General features: G+C 42.0%; 1 protein-coding gene across 2 annotated transcripts in view; it reads left to right on the top strand.

Moving 5' to 3' along the window:
- The first annotated feature begins 18,719 nt into the window (after window positions 1–18,719).
- The window catches only part of VAV3 (vav guanine nucleotide exchange factor 3), a 340,350-nt gene continuing 336,875 nt past the window's right edge, over window positions 18,720–22,194 (top strand). Inside the window, exon 1 of one of the 2 annotated variants that reach the window (XM_087866143.1) lies at window positions 18,720–19,238. In XM_087866143.1, coding sequence (XP_087722269.1) covers window positions 18,735–19,238 — 504 coding nt within the window. In that variant the 5' untranslated portion in view covers window positions 18,720–18,734. The remainder of the gene's footprint in view (window positions 19,239–22,194) is intronic. The other variant, XM_045801631.2, reaches the window with a different exon arrangement.

The raw sequence follows: 22,194 nt of genomic DNA, 5'->3' as shown, positions 1-22,194 counted from the left end.
TACAAAATGAATACTAATATAAATTATAGGTTATATAAATATGAGGAAACTTTGATAGAGTACTAAGGGAAAATAAGTTGTATAATAGGGTAAAATGGGGTATAATAGGGTAAAATGTATAATAGGTGTAAAATGGCACTTTAAAAAATATTTATCAGAAGTAAAAATGGAAAGAATGCACACTAAAATGTTAAAGGTCTTTGGATGGAATTCCTGGTTATTTTATATTTAATATCTTTTGAACTCTTCTGTATTGATCATATATTACTTTTGTAAAAAAATAATTGCAGGAGGAAAAGACTCAAAAGCCGGGGTAGGAAAAGACATTGCTGAGTTTCTTTTCCCTGTTGATTATGTAGCAATAAAATGGTTATGTTTTGTGCTATGTTCCACTCAAGGAAATTTTTTTAACAGGGCTAGATCTGTAGGGCCTGGGAGGTTTCTGCTGAGTTTATACAGTGTATGTTTCATTTAATTTAAATTTTACAGAAGGTCAAAGGATCAAGTCAATACACATGGATGCAATCAAGGAAGATTTTCACTTTATCTGGACCTCCTGTGTTGGGATGTTTGCTGGTTTCTTTTAAATATAAAGAGGTTAGTGGACTCAGAATTTCACATATCATTAAAGAGCATCAAGGTTTCCAACATATTTTATTTATTTTGTGGTCATTAAACATTATGTTGGAACGTATTCAGATTGGCATATTTTTTGTAATTGTTACACAGATTTTCCTGAAACTTGAATAAAGGTTACAGATATTTGATTTGCCGAGACAGTTCTATAGTTCACAGACTCACTGGCCTTTGCATGAGTGATTATCATGGACAGATTGTTCATCAGTTTTCTGTTTTTCTTGTTAGGAGGATGAAATGCTTAGATTTTAAGTTTCCTTACTAATTATCTCTATAAACTCTTAATAGAGTTTATGTGATTTTACAACTTGGTGACATCTTCAGCCATTGCATTTATTTTGGCTAAAGAATTTTCTACAGCTTGGATTTTTTATGAACATGAAAGCTTTGGTTCCAAAAAATACCTGAAAAATTGTCAAACCAGATGCTCTCCTATGAGAGAGACCCTCAATCTGGCTGACACATGGGAGAACCAATTAACTAGTTAATTAGTTGATTTATTAAGGTTGATCATTCAAAAAAAATATTTCTCAACTTCTTGAATATTGCAGTATTTAAAACTCTCAGTACTTTCTTTTGTAGTGACAAGCTCTTAGCAAATATATTTTACGTTCCTATTACTATGCAAGGCTGGAGGAGTTAGGAAAACTGGAAGCAAAAGGCAGTAGGACTTATAAGGAGAAATGATGGCATGTGTCACGGTCTGATCTTGGGTTTTGGCATCAGGCGGACCTAGGTTTGAATTCTGGTTCTGCTATTACTGGCTCGATTGTGTGACTATGGGCAGTCTTTTTAGTCGTCAAAAGCTTTACCAAAAAGCTTAATAAAGTCCACCCTCTAGACTAGGAGTGAACATAATGCATGTGAGCATCTGGCACATGGTTGAGGGAAGCTGGGTAAGAGGAACACAGTGGGAAATGGCACAAAAGCAGTCAGGGGGAGGGAAGGGAAGGAGGAAGGGTATGGTAGCTGAAAATGGACGGCAATCAATTTGTAGTGGGGTTTCAAAGGCGCTTTGTGTTCTAAAGACCTTTATTTAAATAACCGTTACCTTTCCTTTTTTGGGATGACTAGGACTTGTTCTTTAGTGTTTCCTTGCAGTCTCCACTTTCAACCCCTAATCATCCTGGCTTTCCTCTGGAGTTTTATACTTCTCTCTCTGGGTGTGGATACTGGGAGTGTGAACAGTACTCCGTGCCCAGTATCCAGCATCCACTGGTGAGAGTGGAAATAAGAATGACATCACTCTTGCTCTCCCCTTCTCTTTGTAACTAGTCAAGAGAAAGAGAAGTGAGCATCAGAGGACAGTTTAAATATATATTTCTAAGTTACTGACCAAGTGTGCTGCGGAGAGCCCATACCGTAGTGATTGTTAATACTCTCAGAGTGTCTACTGTGTGCCGGGCACTGGTCCAGGAATTTTACACATATTAATTTATTAACCTCACAGCAACTCAATCCAGTAGATACCAATTTATCCCCACTCCACAGACCAAAGTACAGAGAGGTTATATCCAAAGATACAGAACTAGCGAGGGACAGACCTAGGAGTTGAGCCTATGCAATCTGACTCCAGTAAAAGCCCTTGTAACAACTGGGCTACCCAATCTCACACTAGTTAAAGGCACTAGGTCTTGAGTACTTAAATAAATAATTTGGAAAATATGTAGAGATTTATATGACAGGCTGGGGGTAGGAGTGGGAATGGAATAGTTTCAAGATGGGGGACCACAGCAAATAGGAGGTTGGGGGTGACAAGAGCCAATGTCTCTGTTGTGTTGGAGAAGTGGAAAATAAGAATGGATTGACAATTTGGAGCCAAATTATTTCTCACAATATGTGATATTATAGTCTATTATAAAGAGTCTCCAATAGGATAGGCTACAAGGGACCTCTGAAGGTTCAGAGCTAGGCAACATGATAAGTGGACACCACGGGAAGAATGAACTAACAAGGTTACAGATCATACGTAAAAGGATAAGGTCCAAGTAAGATGAAAAACAAAACAAACAAAAAATGCTTGATGATAGTTTAGATGAAAACAAGGTAGTCCAATCTTTCATGGTTTTGAGTCTGATGGACTGGGAGAGAGTGTGGTACCTTTAGAATCAGAATTTTGAGTTGGAAGGGACTTTAGGAAAAAATCTAGTCCAACTCACTAAACCAGTTAGTCAAGAAAAACCAAGGCCCAAGAGATTGCCCCAGGACACACGGCAGATGAACTTGTATGGCTTAGTAGGTGCTCTCTAGAACTTACAACATTATTGCAAGTGAATGCCATGTGGATGGGCGGTGTGTGAGGCCCATCAGGCATTCAGGATGGTATTTGCTGCAATCATGACCAGCTGTTTGACTGAAGTGGAAAATTGAGAAGAGGAGCCATTTTAGGGAAAACTTTACCAGACTTTTTTTTTTTTTTTTTTTTTAACCAGATCATTTTTTGATGGGAGAGGCAGGAGTAGAGAGCAGATAATGACTTTGCACTTGACAGTTTTTTTGAACGTAGAAAAGGAATGTCAGCTGTGTTAGTTTGTTCTCAGAAGTAAGCGGATTTGGATGAATACTGACCAAAACTAGTTTACTTTTAAGGGAGAGTGTTTTCCTTTTCATTTTAGAGATTTAGAACTTTGGATATAACGCATGTGAATTTACTAAGCATTGACAAGATAACTATTCATTTAGAAACTACCAAATTCACTTCCATTTGAAGAGTATGTTAATGAATGATTTTCTGTATATCCTTACAATTCTGTATAATCCTCTGTTGAATTTCTGATACATTTTATCTTCTGAGATAATTAGGTAGAGTCAGAGGACAGCAATGGTTCTGGAAGTTTAATTTATTACTTTTCTTCTACATAGAAGCCTCGGGGTTTAAAACACTTCATAATTGAATATTTATTCCTTATTTAATTGAAGTTACAAGTTCTTTGTCTAAAATAAATCAAGATAAAGCATTCCATGGTGACATGAAAGTTTTCTTTTGGCATGTGTTGTTGGGAACTTGGGCACTGGTTTTTCTTTATGGGAAAAAAAAACCCCTTTTTATCTCACACTGTGAACTTTATAAGTTCTAATATAAAACATGTTTTGATGGCAGCCTAACTGTTGTAAAGCCACGAGAACAACAAAACTAATTTTATGTTTTAAAGTATGTTATTTTCTTGACCACTGAGGAAAATCTCCCCTTTCTACACTAGAATTAAATCTACCATTTGATTTCCTCCTCTTGTAGTTAATAATATCCCTTTCTTGTATAAAGGAATTTTTAAAGTAGAGAAATTGTTTCCTTATCATAGAAAATTTAAGGAAGATAAGAGAAAAAGAAAACAGCAAATGAAATAAGATAATAACAATTGCCATATAAATTTTTAATAAAAAATTAAGCTTCTGAACTTCTTCAAAAATTAAAAAAAAGAACAAAGCTTCAAATTGAGAACATCTATTTCCAATATTAAACCTAATGTCTGTGGGCAATCCTTTTCCCTTGGGGGCCTTTGAAGCAAACCACTTACTTTTCATGGGTTCTTCCTGAAAGGAAATATTGTTCCTTTCGAAACCATTCATTTGAGTATTATTTGACTTGGATTTTAGCCCTATTATTTTTGAAGCATAAAATAATGTTTTTTCAGAAATATTTTTTACGATTGATTTGATCCATCATTTATTAATTAGGAAGACTCTATGATCTTTAAATCATTGTTGGTTAGAAGAAAAGAGAAGGTATCTAGATAGCTTAAGCAGGGCAGCTTCCCTAAGTGAGTGGCACAACTATTAGTTCATACATGGTTAAGAAAAAATAGAAACGCTTGTTTGTAAAAGTGTAAGATTCAAAAATGTATCCTCACTAAAGTGAAACATTCTTTTTGAAAATATTAGCAGGATGGGTAGATGGCCTTTTTTTTTTTTTAAGGTTTTATTTATTTGAGAGAGAGAGAGAGAGAGAGCAGGAGAGGGGGGAGGGGGCAAAGCGAGAGGGATAAGCAGACTGCTGGCTGAGAGGGGAGCCAATGCAGCACTCGATCCTGGGACCCTGGGATCCTGACCTGAGCCGAAGACAGACGTTTAGCTGACTGAGCCACCCAGGCGTCCCAAACCTAGTGATTTCTAAGGCATCTGCCTGTAAAACTGCTACAGGGTCAGTGGCATCACATCCCCAGTCCCCTGAGCAGCCTCTCTTCCTGTTAATACCAATGACACCAACTACCCCCTGGCGCCTCAATACTACTACACCTCAGTGTTCTCTTGCTCTTCCTTCCCCCAGTCCCATGACCCCCGTGTTTGTCTCATGCTGTCACCTGCTGGAACAAATAGTCTCTGAGGCCTTCAGTGGAGCGCCAATAGAGAAACACCTGCCACCAAGAAAGTCTTCCTAGTTCCATGCCCATTTTCACCTCTCCAAACCCTTCTTGTATTCTGAGCCCGTAAGAGAGAATTTAAAATCAAAGTTGCTGACTCCAAACAGCACCGAATTTACTTCTTTCTTTACTCTAATACATGGGTTGCACTGTGTGTTAGAAATCAGGAAAAGAGCATTTCAACGACTCAGAGAACTCACCTCTACTTTGGCAGAACTTTCTGGTGCCATCTCATGATTTCCCACCCACGTATTAAAAGCTACAGCAAACTCCGGCACCTCAGCGGCTCAGCTGGTTAAGCATCCGACTCTTGGTTTTCAGCTCAGTTCATGATCTTAGGAGTGAGTTCGAGCCCCTCGACGGACTCCTGCTCAGCACAGAGTCACTTGAGATTCTCTCTCCCTCTCCCTCTGCTGCTCCCACTCATGTTCTCCCTCTCTCTAAAATAAGCAAATAAATCTTAAAACAAACAAACAACAACAACAACAACAAAAAAAACTATGGCAAACCATTCCATAAGCTCTATTTAAAAAACCAAAGAAGTATAATGTCACTTTTAATCAACTGGATTCTGTTTAGCCAGGAAAATAAACTACTTACAAAAAAGTATGGTACTTAAAAGGCTGTCTAGGAGCGCCTGGGTGACTCAGTCTGTTGAGTCTGACTTCGGCTCATGTCAGGATCCCAGGGTCCTGGGATGGAGCCCTGCATTGGGCTCCTGGCTCAGCAGGGAGTCTGCTTGTCCCTCTCCCTCTGCCCCTCCCCATCACTCCTGCACACTCTCTGTCCCTCTCAAGTAGATAAATAAAATCTAAAAAAAAAAAAAAAATCATTAGGTCTGATTCTTAGCAGGTAGAGGAGATTTGAGAGGGGACACAGAGTTCAAATGTGCACGTGGCCAAAAAGTGAGAATAACAAATAGAGTTTATACAGTTAAGAACAGCATACTTTATTTCGGATACACACTTTCATAAATCATTAGTCATTGAGCAAAGTCAGAGGGAGAGTGTAAATTCTGACAAGGTATCTGTCTTATTGCTCACTCAATCTCTAGCATTAGAAAATATAGATGATCAATAATTATTTAATAAATGAGTTAATTATCACAGACCAATTTGGAATCCTAGAAGGGGAACAAATGGACTCAGATAAGGAAAGTAAAGCCCCAAAGCAGAATTGAGATGGGCCTCTAGCTACTTCCACTGTAGACCTCCTAATCCCTGGGGAAGGAGGGATTACAGTTCAGCAAAACCGCACCTGTAGGAGACATATGGAATGGGCCTCAATGAATATTTTATGAAGCATGTATGGTTTGCTGTTGAGTTGCTTCAATAATTTTTCACCAGTTTTTTTTTTCTTCTGCAGTACAAATTTAAGAAGACATTTTTATGCTCTGTAAATCAGATATTGAATCAGGGTTGGCCCTAACTGACTACCTGGAAGTAGTCAGAAGCGCTCTAGCAGGGGTTTCCACTCCTGCCTTGGGGGCAGTGTTATAAAGGGCATTCTCACAGGGACTAGCATTGAACCTGTCCTCTGGTGTGCACTGACCTGGGTTCAGGTAATAAGAGTGACACTGGCTGTCATTAGTTTCCAGTGAGTCTTTCCCTTGATTGTGTGTCTGCTGTTCTCTCAACTGTTCCCTGAGCTGGTGGCTCTCCGCCCCTGTGTTCCTACCCCAATTCTCTCAAATACAGATCTCACAGCTTCCACGGTCTCCAGTAAAACTCAGTTCAGTATTCCTCGACTCTTCTAACCACCCAGTTACAAAGCCTCAGAGTCATTGTTTTAAAAGATTTATTTATTATTTTAGAGAGAGAGAGAGAGAGCGCACAGGGGGAGGGGCAGAAGGAGAGGGAGAGAGAATCTTAAGCAGACTCTGAACTGAGTGCAGAGCCTGCGGCAGGGCTTGATCTCAGGACCCGTACATCACCACATGAGCTGAAATCAAGAGGGGGTTGCTCAACTGACTGAGCCACCCAGCCACCCTGGGAGAGTCATTGTTAACTCATCCCTGCCTGTTGTCCCCACCAAGTCCAGTCGATTCTGTAAAATGCTCCACAGCTGTTTTTCAGTCTTAGTCCTTTTCATCTTCTGCCTCGTACGGTGCAGTAACTTCTTAATTGGTCACCTGGCCTCCTCAAACTATCTTTTTCAGACATACCGTGGTCAGAGTTTTCATCCCAAATTCCCACTTCAACCATAATTCTCCCCTCTTCAAAAATCCCCAGTGGCTTCTTGGTACCCCTGTTCTATCTTCCTTTGAGAACCTCCATGATCTGACCCCCCCCTCAAAACAATCCATTGTTGCCTCCTGATACCATCCGTCTGGTCCAGCCAGCCCGTTTCTTATTCCTTAGTTCTCCACAAAAGCTTTGTTTGTTCTGAATTCTGTGTTTTTATCCACGTTATTCTTCATTTGGAAAACCCTTCCTTGCTACAGGCGCAGGTCAAATCCTACCTCTTCTATAAAGACTTTTAAAATGTCTTCATTTTTCTTTGATCTCCCACTTCCAGCACATTAACGTGTTTATTATCTACATAATTCTTTTTGGTCCTTGCTCACAGGCCATTTTGCAATATGATTTAGTTATTTCATGGTCTCCATTATACATTATTTACTTCTTTATACGTGTTCTTGTCCTCAGCCTGGTGCTATATAAATATACAGAAACTCAATAAACATTTTCAGACCTGATGAATGCAGCTGTGGTTTAGTGGAAAGAAACTTCTACCTGGAGTTACATATTTTGGATTTGCATCTGAGTTCTGCTGTTCCACAGCCAAGTGACATGAGAAAGTCACAAAAGCCCATTGATTTTCAAATTTTATTATTTTAAAGAATCACCTGGATCTTTCATTCAAGGGACATAGATATTACAGCATCACAGGGGAAAGTCTGAACAATTGAAAAGATACTCACCCTTTTGGTTGGTAACTGTTGAGACTGGGTGATGGGTACAGGGGGTTTAGTAACTATCCCTTCTACTTTTGGATAGGTTTGACATTCTTCATAATACAAGGCAATCATCATCATCATCCTGGAGCACTAGTGAAAAATGCAGAAATTCTGATTTAACAGATTCCTAGATATCCGCCATAAATTTTGATTTTGTGATTTGAAGTAAGGTTTAGGAATCTTGTTTTTTATAGCCATGTTGTTATAAATATCGCTCTACCTCTCTGTCCCTTTTTTCTAAGCTGTATAATTGGGACACAACCTCTACCCCACGGATCTACCGTTAAGTAAAATAAGCCATGTAAAAGCTAAAATTTAATTCCTGGCTCATAATCTGAAGCCCGGGATATATTTAAAGTAACATAACCTTGGACCCTTTAGGAAGGACCCTGCTCTCATAAATGGTCAGTGACGACTTATAAACCAGAAGATGAATTTAGACAACCAAAGCCAAGAATGAAAAAGAGTAAAAGAAGTGAAAGAATGTGATTAAGAGTAGTACTGACAAAGGGGCGCCGGGGTGGCACAGCGGTTAAGCGTCTGCCTTCAGCTCAGGGTGTGATCCCAGCGTTATGGGATCGAGCCCCACATCAGGCTCCTCTGCTATGAGCCTGCTTCTTCCTCTCCCACTCCCCCTGCTTGTGTTCCCTCTCTCGCTGGCTGTCTCTCTCTCTGTCAAATAAATAAATAAAAAATCTTTAAAAAAAAAAATCTTAAAAAAAATTTCTTAAAAAAAAAAAAAAGAGTAGTACTGACGCATCTTCTCTTTTTCATGCTCTGCTAAGTGATTTGACCCCTTCTCGGAATGAACTGCAACCATATTTAATTTGAAGAGCTCGGCGATAGCAAATTGCCAGTAAGCAGGGCATTTCACGGATGGTCTCACTAGACTGGTGACTAAGCTAATTTTCAACAGCTGGAAGGACTTATCTCTCTCACACAAATCATGTATAGTTCAGACACTGTGGAGAAAATCCCTCTGAAAAACAAATAGACTACACACCTCTTATAAATGAGGTATGATTTAGGATTTTTGAAAAAGAATTCTGAGACTTCTATTAAACATATTTTTGTTTTAAATCACATTTTTATTTGCTCATAGTAATTGCTTATCAATACTAAATAGATAGCATTTAACACTACAATTGCACTAGATACTTTATCTTCTTCAGCACTTTTGGAATGTTTTTGTTTTGTTTTGTTTTTTAGAGAGAGAGAGAGTGGGTATGCACGCATGAGCAGGGGAGGAGCAGAGGGAGAGGGAGAGAGAATCTTAAGCAGGCCCCATGCTCAGCACAGAACCCTGAAGTCATGACCTGAGCTGAAATCAAGGTTTGGACACTTAACCGATTGAGCCACCCAGGAACCCCAGGAATGATTTTGTTTTTAAATTGGATGGATTATAACCGTTTTTAGTTATATTGGTCCCCTGTTTCCAGCTACCACTACCCCCCTACACCCATACTTTTTATCCCTTCAAGGCTGCTTCTTACACTTTTCCCAAAACTTTTAGAGAAAACTTTCAATACGGCAAATCTAGACAACAGAAAATTAATTATGCATAAGAATGCTGGAAGTAATATGAAAAATTTTGTGGCTTAAAACTAAAGATAGTAGGGTTGACTTGGTGTCTCGGTCAGTTAAGTGGCTGCCTTCAGCTCAGGTCATGATCCCAGCGCCCTGGGATCAAGCCCTTTGGGCTCTGAGCAGGGAGACTGCTTCTCCCTCTCCCTCTACCCCTCCCTGCCCTGCTCATACTCTCTCTCTCTCTCAAATAAATAAATAAAATCTTTTAAAAAAGGGACTAGAGATAGCATGTCTAAAGTGATAGGTCTGAGAACACTCATTTATCAATAAATATTTAGTGAGTTCTTGGGAATTCCTAGATGAACCAGACACTGTTTCCTTAAGGATTGCTCTTAAGACCAAGAAAAATAACCATAAGACAAGGTAGAAATGATACTGGTGGGGATAGGTTGAGTGGCGGTGGTCAGGCAAGGATGAGATTGTCATTCATTATCAGGGAAGGCTTTCCCGAGGAGGCAGCCCTTTACCTGGGCTTGTAGGGGTTTAATATTGGCAAAGGGATGTGCTCCAGCTTCACTGAACCCCCCACTCATTCATCATACACATTGGCTACAGATCTCACTTAGGTTAGAGCCACATTTTGTGGCCATGGAGCATAGCATGGCTTGTATGGCTGAGTTGTAGGAACTGGGTCCACTGGCCACATTCATTTAACAGCTGCTCTCATTTGCCACAGTGTGTAGCTGGAATGAGATGGCAATTTGGTTTTTAGTCCTCCTGCAAATTGACCATTGCTTGGCTCATTCTTGAAAGATCCTTTGAAAAGTGAAATTTAAGGCTTGTTTTTTCCCCAGTTTATCAGCTGGGTATGAGAACATCGTGGAGAACTTTCGGGTAGAAAATCTGGAGGGAACGACAGATTCGAAATACAGAATATCTTTAAACCCATATCTCATTTGGATCAGTTTCCCCAAAACAGCAAAATATTACCTATACCTTCAAATGAAAGAAGTGGAAAAGGGTAGTTAAAGCCAACTTCACATGAGATTATTATTTAAAAAGAAATACAAGAATTTCTTCACTGATACTAGTTTCCAGCTCCTTCCAGATGAGAAATACTTTTACATCTATAATGAAACTATGGCCACCTTCATATATATTCCACAAGACATTATTAAAGAACAGTTTTAATCGCTGAATGTGAGAAATGTCATAAGCATGAGAAAGGCAATTATTAGGCAGAGATCCGGTGCAGAATATCCAAACCAAATGTAGTAGCGACCTTCCTGCTGGTCCTCATTCTGATGCCAGAGACCCACTGGCTTTGGGTTGGCGGCATCTGCCTCCTTTTCACTTTTACTAAAAATTAAACTGATAGCTTCCGTGGGTGTGGGGCCACAGTTTCTACCATCTATGCACGGATCACAGCAAAGCAGTGTAAAGAGAGATTTCAGCCAGCGGCCACCTCCTCCCCGGCACCTTCAGATAGGAGACAGATCAAAATGAAAGGCACTGATAGACAGCCAGCAGCCAAATCTCCTTCGCTTGATGCAAGTAACCCAGTTCCCCATCAGTGGGGTGGAGGCAGGCCGGAAGCCCACAGCCCTAGTGCTAGTATTGATCACCTGTCTTCCCCAGCAGCCCGCGGCAGCTCCTCTCCCATTGTTTTGTGAGAACGGCGGAACCACTTAGCGCAGAAGCAGGGCCGCCTGGGAGATTCCTGCTGATAACTTGGAGGGCAGGGGTGTTTTGCTGAGAATTACCTTGGTTAGTCAGGACGCTCAACATTGTGGAGTTTCTAATTAATGCCTTCAACTCGTTTTGCTTTATTAAGATGCATCAATGTTAAGTTTTGCGAGGCCTGGGGACCCTGCTGAAGTTATTCCTGTCCGTGGCACTTACAGTGATTAAGTAGAGAGAGGGAAGGGGCCACAAGTGTGGAGACAGCAGGATTCTAGAAGAGAATAGACTTAATGTAGCTGGCTGCCCTTCTAGGCCTAGGGCGGACCCCAAGAGAAAGGTCTTCTGTATTCTATCCTTCCAGCTTTGTACCTGTTTGTAAGTTTACTCGAGTATCAGCTCTTGTAAGCAGTGAACATTAAATAAAAACCATCAAATGCCTGGGTGGCTCAGTCGGTCAAGCATCTGCCTTAGGCTCAGGTCATGAACCCCGGGTCCTGGGATTGAGTCCCTTATCGGGCTCCCTGCTGTGGGGGAGTCTGCTTCCCCCTCTCCCTCTGCCCCTCACCCCTGCTTGTGCTCTCTCTCTCTCTCTGACAAATAGATAAATAAAAATCTTAAAAAAAAAATGAAACAACAATAACAAAAAACACCACCACATAGAAACATCTGGGATCTTTGTGCCATCTTTCATAACCTAGTCTGACAATGGTAAGTAAATTTTCACAGAGATTTAGTATAGAACCCTGTTTTACTTTTACTCTGTAACTCCATATAAACTTTAGAAGACTGTTTTACACTTAGAAAGTGCTAAATATTTGTTAAATGAGGTAGGTGAATCAGATTTGCTATATTGCCAGTTTTTTCTTTGGTAATGGACAATAATTTTGCATTTTTTTTTAGAATGATTGTTCTTCCTATATATACTGACATTTAAAACATATAAGAATAGTTATCTTGTTTTTTTTTTTTTTTTTTCCAGGTCTACCATTTCATCCTCTTCTCTCTTTAAAATAATCTGAATTATTGTTCTTTCAGAGCAATCCTCCTTTGATTTACCCCTTTCCTTCTTATACCCTAAGGCTATATTCTGATCTAAACAGTCCTAAATTTTAGTTTCTGAGAAATGTCAGAGAGGAGAGAAAGCAGAGAGAAGAACACATAAATTATTTCCTAAATCTAGGAAATTTCTGTAAGAACAACTTCAAAGTTGTAGCCAGCAACAAACCAAACAGTTTGAAACAGAAATGGTTATTGTGTTTCAATTCCAGCCAGATACATGATGTTCTTCTACTGTTGCCAGTGAGTCTCCCTTTGTGTTTGTATGTGCAATAAAAACCAGTGTATGATTTTACAGGTAACCTAATGCCAACATTGCAAAATAGAGCATAAACAGTCTGCAAAAATATATAAATGTGAGAGCGTCTGGGTGCACATGTGTGAGATTAATAAGGCACATTAGATTTCCATTTTGGTGCTTTTTAGCATTCTCATGTGAATTCCCCAAAAGCTGGTGAGCCTTTTTGTTAAATCACTCCTGCGTTGCCATAATGAGTCTGATGATCAGAAAACATACCCATGAGTTTTCTAAAGCACAGTACTTCAAAACCCCATGTCACTCTGGAACATAACACAGCATAACACTATAAAGCAAAAGCTTAACAACCAAAACGAATACATGGAATACTTAAGAAACTTTAAAAAACATTTAAAAATGGAATATTTAAAACATAGGAATAAAGAATTAAAACGTTACTTTACCAAGCAGATTTTGCTTCTTTTCCTGATATTTGAATAGCAATAGAGGGGAATTTCATTTATGTAAATACTGAAACTGTGCTTTTTGACTGAGTTTGCATAGGTGTGGTGCATTCACACTTGGCTATGTGTGAAGCCGTCTTTTTGGAGTCTGCCCTTGGGACTCTCTCTGTATTTTCAATCTCCAGCGTGGCAGAATGGCAACATCGTGACACGTGTGGATCTTGGCCTCACAGTGTTTGGGCTCCCATGCTTGTTCTGCCACTTACTGGCTGCTTGAATTTGGGCAAGAGCATTGGGCTTTCTGAGTCTTGGTTTCTCCATCTATAAAATGAGGGAAATAACAGAACCTACCTTAGAGAGATTATAAGAATCAAATAAGACAAAGCATAGAAAGCACATAGTTCGGTAGCTAGCCGTCAGTGTTTATAAGAACTCAATATATTGTAGCTGTGATCTGATCTCAGGCATAATTAAATATGCTCGCTCCCTCAGGTAGTTCCTAGTTGTGTGATAATGGGTTTTAGTTGTTGAAAGACATTCAAACAAAAATAAATGAAATAGGTTTTTTGTTTGCTTTGGGGTGGGGGAACAGGGGCACTTTCTAGTACTCCTGTAGCCTCTTCCCATGGGTAAAGCCAACCCATTCTGCAGTATTGCTTTGTTTTCCCAAGGTTATTGTGTTGCTGGAATACATCTGGGTGACACGTGGAAATAGTAAATCGAACTTTAGCTTTGCTGTTCTCCTCTCTTAGAATTGCTATAATCATGTGATTTACATCCTACTCGTTTCATTTACCCACCCACCCACCTGCCCATCCATCTACCCCTCCATCCACTCACCCATCTATCCATCCATGTGTCCACCATCCATCTGTTCATCCACTCACCCATCTATCCATCCATCCATCCATCCATCCATCCATCCATCCATCCATCCACCCATTCGTCCGTCTGTCCATCTCCTACTTGGTGCTACGCATTGGAGATATGACATGAATTAGATATAGTCCCTGTTCCCAAAGAGCTCACTGGAGGGGCAGTGTGGAGTTCAGGGAAGGTGGTGGTAGTTGTGATGTCAGACACTTCAGGAGATAATAATTCTATGAGGAACTCAGTATAATGATTGTGATAGGCATAGGATTTTATGGAAACAGAGACAGTTCAGACTTCCCACATCAGATTTTAATATTCACCATCTCAGTATGAAGAGCTGTCTCTTTGACGATTTATTTATATCAACATGCAAATAAAATTGAAATGTTCCACAAATTAGATCAAGGCCCTTAGTTGCTTACAGGAATACACAGTTATTTAGCTATTTAGCTTTTCCCGGCAAGTCCAGCCTTCTCAGTCGTATTTAAAACATAATGTGTACATGTATTGCTGCTAATGTTGGAGAGCAGACTAATGTCTAACCAGGGCCTGAGGGCGGCAGCATGTTTAATGTGAACCAGACTCGCAGAAGATCCAGCTGAGGTGCAGTTAATTTGGTGAATTAAACCTTTGGAGCTTCATTGTGTGTGTGTGTGTATCCACAGTGGAGAGGGAGTAGGAACACTTATATTTTCATTTATTTGGACATTAGTTAGCTAATTAGTATTTTATTAGTCCACCCCTTGTAGCACAAAGACTTCGGGTCATGTTCTTATGCTCCTTTTTAGGCTGCAACTATGGAGGCTTTTTGTGTCATAAGTTATTGCAAGCAAATTTCTTTTGTTAGATGCTAAGTGATAATTTGAATAAGGGCCATTATCATCATCATTGCTGTTGTTGTTATTATTGTTTTAGGGCTTAAACATGTCAGAAGAGAAAGGAAAATCCTGTGGTCCTAACAAGATCCTGCTCAGTTATACCTAAAAATATTTAAATTCACAGATTCACACTGATTTGATGAAATACGCTCACAGTTATTGAAAGAATGATTGCTATAGAAATCCCGCTCTAACCCATCCTATCTTTACAGTGGTTCTCTGGTATTTATTTTTAAAACAGAAACTAGGAACTTAAAGCCCGTATCCCTAATGGTTGTGAAACCAAACTACATTTGATTGTAGTTGAAGAAAATTAACCCAACAGAGAGCCTGGATTTCAGTTTGCAGTCCACCATATTTATGGTTTTGTGTTTGTAATGCTTTCATGAATAGATTTATCTTTGATATGCTTTATAGCATTGATGATTCACTTCTGTGACATAAAATAAATAAAGAATAAGAAATCCGGGTTTCCGAATTTCTTCGTGGTAGATAGATATTAGTGCTTTTGTAACCTTAGCAGTTGAAATAATAAAAAGAAAAAAATCGCTGAGGACTGAGTGACAGCACAAATTGTATAGCAAGAAATGAATTTATGTGGCTTTCATCTCCTGTGCAGTCCTTTGGTATATTAGGGTTGATGCATAACCTAGTGAATTCTCAAATCCTTACTTTCTGATTATGGTGTAATTTTGAACGTAGGAAGAGCCCTAGTGTGTGATAACCATCATCTGTTGCCTTCTTGTCTTTCCTGTTTCCTGAAGCTCAGACACCACCCATACTGTTGCCCATTTTTATACTACCTAGGGCTGAGGCAAAGCTCCGAACCGCAGAGCAATGCAAGAGAGAAGAGAGGGCACCTGGAGGACCCAGAAAGGTTCACAGGACACACAGGAAGGAGCAGACCTTCTCCCCATGCCCTGACAGTTACACTGTGAATGCTCCCTGATCTTTTCACTACCAGGAAGAGAGGGCAGAGAGAGTAGAAGGAGACAACATAGCTCATTTGTTCATTCATTACTCACTTACTCAACTAATATTTATTTATTTATTTATTTATTTATTTATTTTTATTATTATTTTTTTAAAGATTTTATTTATTTATTCGACAGAGAGAGAGACAGCCAGCCAGAGAGGGAACACAAGCAGGGGGAGTGGGAGAGGGAGAAGCAGGCTCATAGCGGAGGAGCCTGATGTGGGGCTCGATCCCATAACGCCGGGATCACGCCCTGAGCCGAAGGCAGACGCTTAACCTCTGTGCCACCCAGGCGCCCCTCAACTAATATTTATTGAATGCTTATGGTGTGCCAGTCACCAAGGTTGGTTCTGGGAATTTGAAGATGAATAAGTTACCATCCTTGCCTTCAAGGTGTTTCAGTCTAGCGGGGAGAGATTTAAACTAGTAATTAAACTCCCTACAGTAATTATTATAATGGGGAGCAGCTTTGAATAGAAACAGCACAGACATGGAGGCCAATCACACTCACACCCTGTTGTGAACTTCGTAACCCAGAAGAAGGGGGTGCTTACTGCCTTTGATATCGTTTCTTCGTCTGTTAGGAAAGGGGAACATCTTCTACTTTGCAGTTAATTTTGTCAAGTGCCCAATAGAGGGCTTGGCCTTCGGTAAAAGGCAGAGTGTGGGTGTACCGCAGGAGCTAATGCAGGTCTCAGGGCAGTGGGTCCACCGAGTCCTAAGTCCCAAGTCCCACGTGTAAGAATGGCCTTCATGGGAGCAAGGGCCGAGCACTAGCAAAGGGCCGAGCACTTGACAAAATTTAATCCTTATCCCCCAGCTGGTCATTATCACTAGGTAGTAAGATTTTAAAAGAAAACAACCTCGCCTGACAGCTCAAAAAAGCCCGTTTTCATTGTTGTCCAATTTCTGACACTTCAATGAGTTCCACATGACTCACATTTTGCCACTTAGCTCCTTGTTTACTTGAAGAATCCTGCACTTCTAATAGCCCCCTTCTAGGCCTTCCATGGCTTTTCCTCTTGCCCTTCTCTCCACTCTCTGGCTCACTGTTTTTGAGAAGTATTACGTTTTGAAGTAATAGTATATATATTATAATACATATGAATCGTAAAAAAACAGGATTTGTTTGGTCATTGCTGCCTTTTTGTGAACTAAAATCTATTGGTTAATGTTATGGAGCTCTTACTGTTAGGTACCACATGTTTTATGCATTGTATCAGTGCTTCTCAGACTTTAGCACAAATATGTGTCACCTGGGGATCTTGTTTAAAAGGTAGGCTCTGCTTCATTCAGTCTGGGGGTAGCGTCTGAGAGTCTCCATTTCTAACAAGCTTTCGGGTGGTGGTGCTGCTGGCCCAGAGACTGCATTTTGAAAAGCAAGGTATTGTATCATTTGATCCTGACGACAGCACTATGAGGGATTATTTTTCCCATTTTACATATGTGGAAACTGAAGGTTAGAGGCATTTTGTAATTTTCTCAAGGTCATGTTGCTAGAAACTAGCCAGGCTCAAGCTCTAAACCCTCCTCTGCCTCTTGGTAGAGAGTATGTTATCTGAGTTTTGGAAATGTCCTACAAACTCAAGGGTAATCTAATGCTACCTGAAATGTAATTTTTACTTCTAGTTATTATTTTTTTAAAATGCAACTTCTTTCCCAATTTGATTTCTCTTTATGCCGGATCATGTGTTACATGGTGATTCAGATGTGTTGGATTTTTGTTTCTAAAAATATGTAAAGTTTAGTATGATTTATTTGCCAAAGTTGTAGTTTAGGAAACATGGTGCCATTGATGTAATCTGGATTGAACACAAGGGGAAACTGCTGGGGAAGGATGTATGTGAGGAAAGGAAATCCTCCGGCTGATTTATTGTTTAACGCTCAGCGTACACCGTGTGCTACGCTTTTCACAGGCTAATGGAAAAGGACCCAGTCCCTGTCCTTTACAGATCAAATATATTAAGAAAAAAATTTTCACCTTATCAAATTAATGTTTCATAATAGAGAATTTGAGTTAGGGAAGTGTAATACAATAAAAAAAATCTAAAATCCCACTTTTTATTTTCAAAATTTAAAAGGATTCATCTGGAAAGGGTGAGCCACGACCACATTTATACAGCAGTAAGAGCTCAATGTGGTAGTATCTTACCATGAATAGTTTAAACATTGTTCTTGGTTTTGAGGGGCAGTGGGAGGAAAAGCGGTCCAGTTAGGAGTCCGCAAGGGATGTAAGAAATGTGAATGCGCTGCCTCAGTCAATTCTGAATTCTGGGGGCGTGTTCCAAGTTTGCTAAGGGTCCCAGAGCTTGGCCCGACCCCCACAGCTGAGGACGGATGCTAATTGCTCTCCAACCTGGTCCCGGGTCACCGGCGCATGCGCAGTGGGCTGCCTGCGCTCGGAGGGCGTCTCACCGGCCTATTTCTCCCCTGCAGCTTTCTGGGCGGTCAGAAGAGCGCCAGGACTGTGACGTTGGGCAGTTACCGGTCTGAGAGGGAAACCGTCTCTAAGTGAAAAAACACCTGGCGTCGAAATAGGCTCCGGGGTTAGGGGCAGGTTTCCGCAGGCGTCTGCGCACACACTTTTAAGGTGCCAAAACGTCCTCACCAGCAACTAACTTGGAGACACAGGAATCCTCTGCACGAAGGGAATTTAGGGGCTAGAACGGGAAGGGGTGAGGGGTGACGATCTCTAAAACTTTCAGCACTGCGTTCTCAAGATGCTCTGGGCCCCTTTTTCATTTCTCTTGGGAGTCCTGGTGCCCCAATTAATCTTTCGCTCCCCTGGGACCCTTTAAAAAACTGCAGTCCCCATCGGGGGTAGGGGGATCCCTGTAGGAGCCCCTCTGTATTAGTGTTCAGCCCCACTTTCCCCAAACCGGGAAGCCGCCCCGAGGGAAAAATCCCCGGACGTCCGCGGGGGGAGGGGTGGGGGGGTGTGCGCTCCGCAAACCTGCGGGCTCGAGGTGGGCGGGGGCACTGGGCTCCCCCGCCCCGGGCACCGACCCCAGGCCGGGGCGGCGGCGCTCTCCCACCGCGCCTCTGGGGACTCGCAGACGGCAGCGAGACCGGCCGGCGCGCTGGGCATGCTCAGTTGCCGGGCGCCGGGCTCGCGAGTCGGAAGCCTGTGCGCTGCCGCCGCGGAGCCGGCCGGGGCGCACGGAGAGCGCGCGGGACTCGCTGCGGCCGGGCGGAGGAGGAGGAGCCGGGCCGGGACCGGACCCGAGCCCCGCGCGGAGCCCCCGACCCGGCGGCCGCGGCGCCCGTACCCCCGCAGGGCAGGGGCGGGCTGCGGCTGGCGTCGGCGGGGCGTGGAGGAACCTCGGCGGCGGCGGCCGCATCCTCGCCTCCTGCCCCGGCCGGGCCGCGTCCCGGAGCCGTCGGGCATGGAGCCGTGGAAGCAGTGCGCGCAGTGGCTCATCCACTGCAAGGTGCTGCCGGCCAACCACCGGGTGACCTGGGACTCGGCGCAGGTGTTCGACCTGGCGCAGACCCTCCGCGATGGAGTCCTGCTCTGCCAGCTGCTCAACAATCTCCGGGCGCACTCCATCAACCTGAAGGAGATCAACCTGAGGCCGCAGATGTCCCAGGTAAGGGAGCCGGCGCGGGCGCCTCCGCCTCCAGCCGGCGTCTCCCATTAATCAGCCGGCTAATTTCTTTGTGTAAATGCAAACATCTAGGTGCGCTCAGCTTGCCCTGCCTCCCAGCCTTCAGCTTTGGGGATTGCTTCGGCTTTTCGTACCTTGGCTTGAAATGGTTTAGGTGGTTTAGGTCTTTAGCAGAATGCTGAAGTCCTGCGTCCGGAGATGGTATGAGGATTTCGTAAAGGCTTTCTGTGAGGCGGGGGGACAAAAACTGTCTTAGGGTGCCCTTCATCTACTTCTGTGCGTTTGTGTGAGTGTAGGGCAACAAAAGGAATGTGATTCAGTCGTTTTACAATCACAATGGTGAGGGATCAATTGAGGTGATGGGGTGATTTTGCTTTTAGTCTGTTCTTTTGCTTTGCGTTTCGTCCCCATGTTTTCTTGAAAGAGGAACCATAACATAAATGATGACTCTAGGAAGTGGAGGGCGTTCCGGTACCGTTATCTGTACAGGAATGACACTGGCCAAAGGGAGGAAGAGGGAGCACCGTGCAGCGGTTGTCCCCGAAAGCCCCTCGAGCTTGTGGCCAGCTGGCGAGCTTGGCTGTGTTTACAGCTCTTCTTAAGCCATGTGAGAAGGAGCGAGGCCAACCCCTCTCAGCACCGACAGGAAACAAGAAGTTTCGCTAGAGGTTGTGCTTTCCTTCATTCAGGGCTTGCTCATGTGGTGTGGTGCACGCTTGGCTCCTGTAGCCTTGCTGGGAGGTGCCTCTTCGAGGGGTATAAAAGAAGAAGAAACCTAACAACTCTGGGAGGCTGTGTGCATCCTAGAGTCAACTCGAAAGTCACTGCTCAGAGGAAGAGCTGTTTTGTGGTCCTCTGAGAAAGTTTCTGTGCAGAAAGATCTTAAACGCCATTCAGCACATCTTTTTCTCCTTGTAAATAAAAAAATATTCAACTTAAAACAAAAATGAATAATTCCTCTCTTCATGTTAGTGTTTCACCAGGGTCCCTCTGCACCCCAAATTCTGCATCCCTTGCCTATCCTATTTGCCTGCAGTCAGCTGGTTAGCAGTCTGCCAGACAGAACAGGCTTGTAAGTGGTGAGAACCATATGATTTTGGAAGGGAGATAAATTATTATATACTTTCCCATAATCTTGGGTGATGATTGCCAAATCTCTGGACCCCTTCAGAGTTGTCTCAATTCTGGATATCCTGTTAAGGGTGTGTGGGTTTTTTTGTTTGTTTTTGTTTTTTAAGATTTGAGAGAGAGAGAGAGAGGGAAACAGAGCACCAGCAGGTGGAGGGGCAGAGAGAGAGGGAGAAGCAGACTCCCCACTGAGCAGGGAGCCAGACATCCTGGGACTTGATACTAGGACCCTGGGATCACGACCTGAGCCTAAGGCAGACGCTTAACTGTCTGAGTCACCCAGGTGCCTCCTGTTAAGGGATTTAACAGACATTTCCATGAAGCTGGAAAGCTGCTATTCTGAGCAGAGTTCTGCAGGGAGCTGCAGTTGGTTGTAGAGTTTACAGATCACCATCTTCCACCTGGCCTATAGCCTCAGGAGGCAGTGTGGGTCAGGATGCTTTGGCCCACCAGCAGGGAATATAGCATTGTGTGCACTTTCTGAAACTTCAGTTTCCTGGAACCCTCAGGGTTTCTGGACAGCTGAGGATCTCTTTTAATCTTCCAACCTATATTGGAATGTTAACAGTGAATATCTTCAATGTTTTTGCTCTTTGTTTAATATAGTCAATGTAATGTAATCTTTCTGATCACTGAGGAGTGTCATTATAGGCATCATGACTGAAGATTGAGCACATATGATGTTCTAATAACGTGATTCCCTACTGGGGGTACCACGGTGAACACCAGGATCCTTGCCCTAAAGGAATTATTACTCTGTGCCATCAGATAAGCCACCAGGTTATAATGAGGTAAACAGCTGAATGACTTTCCTGAGGCTATTTTGCTTTTAGATTCTTAAGCCTGTCCAGTCCTGAGCTTTCTGGTTTCAAATTCAATGCAATTTTCTCTGTAATGCACTGTGAGTGAGGGCTTCTCACAAAAAGTGAACCCCTGAAGGCTAGTACCTGAAATGATGATGGCTGTCTTTCCTTCGTTCTTGACCACATTGCAGAGAGAGAAAGTTGCTGAACAGCTGAGTGCTGGACAGATGAGTTGTATTATACAGACTGTCATTAAATCCTCAAATGACACTAATGATTTCGTGAAACAAGGTGACCTATTTAACATACCTGCAGCGCCCAGCACTTAAAAGGTGTTCACCATTAGTAAAATGACTTAAAACATTTCTTTTCTGCTGTCCATATTTAGAGTAATAGGTTGCAATCAAAACTTTAAAACCATTGCAAGGCCTGTAAACCTCTTTGGGCTGACATCTCTTCTGCATCTAACTACTCGCATCTTTCTAGCTGCTTCTAGTTATGACTCATACCCCATCAGCAATATTCATATTGCATAGTGAATAACCTAGTAACCTAGTGAAATCCTGACATGCATCCCAGCAGACTTTGTTCATCTGAATTTAGAGATGTCATTACTAGTATTTGTGGCTTTTGCTGCTTCAAGTATCTAAGAGTCATTCTGTCCAGCTGATTTAGGTTCTATGGAAGATATTAATTTGAATTTCCTTATAGCACATGATCTTCTAGGCCAGGAAATAACTAGAAGTTTTCACTTCGGAGTTTCGTGATGAACAGACATTGACAAAGGAAATTTTAGTTTGTTGGTGTTTTGCTTATTGGCCGTCTCTAATTATCCTGTAAGAGGCTATAAAATGAGTAGCCTCTTTTAATAAGAGTGTTTATCTCTAATGAGTGTCATTTCTTCCATTCTCTTACTGTTTGCCTTCTACCTTTTTTGCATTTTAAAAAATCCCAAAAACAAAACTGCAAATAATTGCTCAACAATAGGTTTGAATTTTGAGGTTTTA

The sequence above is a fragment of the Ursus americanus genome, chromosome 12 (genome assembly GCF_024610735.1).
Source record: "Ursus americanus isolate L20-20 chromosome 12, mUrsAme1.1.p, whole genome shotgun sequence".
NCBI lineage: Eukaryota > Metazoa > Chordata > Mammalia > Carnivora > Ursidae > Ursus > Ursus americanus.
This window is presented reverse-complemented; position numbering and strand designations above follow the sequence as displayed.